General features: G+C 40.1%; 1 protein-coding gene across 1 annotated transcript; it reads left to right on the forward strand.

Annotated features, from left to right (window-relative positions):
* Positions 1–800: 800 nt before the first annotated feature.
* On the forward strand, positions 801–2752 carry LOC121766075 (cyclin-dependent kinase inhibitor 4-like). The gene is made up of 3 exons (XM_042162410.1): positions 801–1263; positions 2092–2283; positions 2350–2752. The coding sequence occupies exons 1-3, from the start codon at positions 920–922 to the stop codon at positions 2456–2458; spliced, it is 645 nt and encodes a 214-aa protein (XP_042018344.1). The 5' UTR covers positions 801–919; the 3' UTR covers positions 2459–2752.
* The last annotated feature ends 1164 nt before the right edge of the window (positions 2753–3916 follow it).

The following is a 3916-nucleotide window of genomic DNA, read 5'->3' on the forward strand; positions in this document are numbered from 1 at the left end:
GCTATGTAGAAGTAGAAATGTAGAAATATGGAATAATATTTTTTTTGTTTTAGCAATTGAGAAAGGAAGACAACTTATAGATAGAACTACGGGAACAAGTATAAGTGTATAACAATGCGTAATTGGGAGATTGAAGAGAGAAACTCTTATTAACACAAGAGTGGGGTGAATGTAAATGAGGATAGAGGGGGTATTTATAGATAAAAATGAGGGGAAAATGGAAGAATTTCGAATTTGAAATTTGAAAAAAAAAAAAAATTCAATTTTCGCAAAAACCGGCGGTTTTTGGCGGAAAACCGCCGGAACCGCCGGTTTTCCGGCCAAAACCGCCGGTTCCCGGGCCGGAACCGCCGGTTTAGTCAACGAAACCGTCTGCAAAAGCTGCGTCATGTCGCCTCGTTTCTCGCGCCGCATCCGGAAGCCCTGAACCGGCGGTTAACCGCCGGTTTTCACGGTTAACGGCCGGTTAACCGCCGGAACCGGCCGGTTTTTCAGCTGAAAAGCTGCCGCCGGTTCCCCCATCAAAATGCCTCGAAATTAGCGCCCGAACCGGCGGTTCGGCCGGTTAACCGCCGGTTCCGAACCGTCCGGAACCGCCGGTTTGGTCACGGTTCCGGTTCGAAATATCTTGAACCGGAACCGGACCGCAACCCGAATTCCGACGGTTCCGGTTCGGGAAAAAGGCCATGGTTCCGGTTCGGAACCGGAACCGAAACCGGTGGGCATGTTTAGAAGAAATAGATGAAAATGATGAGAAATGTGGAATATAAAAAAGTGAATTATTGACCCCACCTTTCCTTTATCAATACCCCGCTCAAAATCTTCTTTCTTCTCCTCCCTCTCTCTCTCCTCTTTCCATTACTCTGTCACTCACACATGTGAATTCACCCGTAGCTTCGTACCATTGTAGTAAGTGATTATGGGGAAATACATGCGTACCCGCGCCAGAACCAAAAACATCGACGTCTCTCACTCACCCTTTGGCGTCCGTACCCGCGCTAGAACCCTAGCCCTCAAATCCTCGGCCACCGATTTTCTCCAGCTCCGCTCCCGCCGCCTCCAGAAGCCGCCGCTCCTCGAGAAATACCTCCACAATTCCCCCAAAGCACCGCCTCCTCCTAAACAGTGCCTCGTTTCTACACATAATCAAAACCCCCAAATTGAGCCCGCCAACGAAGTTGGGAATGAAGCTTCTCAAATGGTGGCTTCGGAAATTGAGGCATCTTTTGGCGAAAACGATTTCGATACGGAACCTAGACAAAGGTATTAATCACCCTTTGAAGTATTTTTCCTCATTTAATTTCCAATTTTTTTTTAGTTTTGTTTCCGAGAAAATGAGAACGATGCTTTTAAGAATTGTGATGAATTCGGTTGGCATCACTTTTATTAATTTAATCCTCATCTACATGTCAAAAAAATTTCTCTTTTGCCGCCTCCAATTTAACTGCGGCTGTATTTCTGATTAAATTGGGGTATGTGTTTTTAGTTTGCCCTCTTTCGTTTAACTGAAAAGTGTAGTAATCGATTTAGAAGGTGATAGGTTTCTGATGGTGCTTCGCTTAACTATAGAGTAATTGATTAAGGGCACTGCCGTTGCTATTCATGTGGCTTCTGAAACTAAAAAACTGGATTTGATTTTGATGAAATTTACTTCTCACTGTAGCACTACACAACTCTTTGTATATCTGATCCTATAATCGGAAGCATGTGCTTCAAGGGCTTTTCATATACTACAAAATTGTAAAGTGTACGGGTTTTAATGAGCAATTGATAAAGTAAAAGATGCACGTGTTTTAATGAGCAATTGATAAAGTAAAAGAGAGAGGTAAAAAGTAATGGAAATAGTGTTATTGGATTGCGGGCTCACATTTAGAATGCCGTGTAGAGTTGGTGTTTGTTTAAAACTTCTCATTTTTAGAATTTGTCTAATTTTGGTGGATGACTCAAAATGGTAAAATTATATTTTTTGTAGATGGAGGATGTTTCTAGGGTTATTCGGGTTCGGCTTCGCTTTGTATCAGAATTATTTCTAATGTTGAGTCTTTTGTATGTGAAGAAAACGACATGCTAATTAAACGTGTGGTTGTGCAGGTGCACCAGAGAAAGCACCCCTTGTAGCACGATCGGAGCTGCTGGCAGTATCACGGCACACGGGTCCTCAACAAAGCAGATAAGTCCCAATGTCTCCAATCAAAGGGCCCCAAGAACTATCCCCACGCCTCGCGAGATGGATGAATTTTTTTCCCATGCAGAGCAGCCCCACGATCGCCTTTTCATCGAAAAGTATGTGCTTGTTTGAGCTGAAGTTGTTTCTTGAGTATAATATCATCCTTGTTTCTAACTGTGCAGGTATAATTTTGACATTGTTAACGATTTGCCCCTCCCTGGACGTTATGAGTGGGTAAGGAGCGATGGCTTGGGCAGAGTTGGTTGTGATTTTAGGCGCTGTGACTTATGATCTTAAGAAAGAAGGGATATAATATACTCCCTCCGTCTGATTAGGAGTCCCGGTTTACCATTTTAGAATTAGTATCAGCACAAAATGTAACATTAGGCTCTGATAAAGTTCCATTCCAGTCAAAGTTACTTAGTTAGGCACTAACTGTTCATTATCTTGTTAACTTTGGTGTTGAGAATTGAGATCTCTTGTAAGAACCTTCTCCCAAGTGCCGGCTCGGATGTCATTGTCTTGGTGATAACCAGCCAGTCGGCCGGGACATAAACGTCGAATATACCTCTACCTTTTATCGGATATGAGGGCATTTCAATGCATTTGAGCCACAAAATGAGGGCATGGATCATTTCTTTTAACTGTTGTGTTTAACTGAGGCACAGATGAATTCAGTAGAGAATTGGTGTGTAAATTGTGAAAAATGTCATTGAGGCTCTTGTGACCAAATATGAATTTACGTGAAGCAACAATTATTGGGCTCTGTTTTATTTTATGGAATCGCTCAAAATTTTGTTTCTGTCGACGTATGCACGTACGGTTTATGCTCCCCATGTGAATCGCTGTGCACCACTTAAATGCCGTTTTTGGTTTTATCCCCAAAAAGTAATCCACATATTCATGATTACAAGGCACTAACTTCACTGATTTATTTGACAAACTATTTCCATGTGATTTTATACTCATTCCTCCCAAAATAATTGACTCTATTTCTTTTTGGATTGTCCAAGGTAGTTGAGTTATTTTCTTAGCAAAACCTTTTACTCCTTTCGTCTCAGGCTATTCGCTCCTTTCCTTTTCGGCACGGAGATTAAGGAATGAGTGTATAGGAAAGTCAATTACGGCTGTATGTGAAATTTTTTACTAAAAATGGAAAGAGTGCAAGTAACTTGGGACGCCCAAAAAGGAAATAAGTGCGAGTAGTGTGGGACGGATGGAGTACTATTTTTTATTTTACTCTCTTCCGCTCTCTTACTTTATTACTCTTTCACTTTAATTTCACTACTTTAATATATTAATTTCTTAAATTTTAATGACGAAAGTAATACCCAACTACCATGAGATGGAGGGATTATTTTACTGTGCAAATTTACTCGCCATTTACGGTATCAAAGTGGACTCAATCTTAGATTAATGGCCGATGGGATTTAACCTCTATACCACTAAGTTAAAGCATATTCACATGAATATGGTAGTGTTAGTTACATAAAGAAGATATAGGAGTCTAGTTATATTTGTTTGTTTCTAATCACAATGTCGTAAGTTTCGTTATGACATTAGGATTTTTTTGGAAAAATTATCAAAGAATATCATTATAGATACTATCACAAAGTTATAATAAACTCACTTTTTATGTCTATATGCATGATGTTTTATAGTAATAGTTTAGTTTTATCAAAATTAACAGTATTATGACATCGGTAAATTAACAGTAGTTATTATCTTAAATAATGTTAGTGTGTTATG

This window comes from Salvia splendens, chromosome 14 (genome assembly GCF_004379255.2).
Source record: "Salvia splendens isolate huo1 chromosome 14, SspV2, whole genome shotgun sequence".
Lineage (NCBI taxonomy): Eukaryota > Viridiplantae > Streptophyta > Magnoliopsida > Lamiales > Lamiaceae > Salvia > Salvia splendens.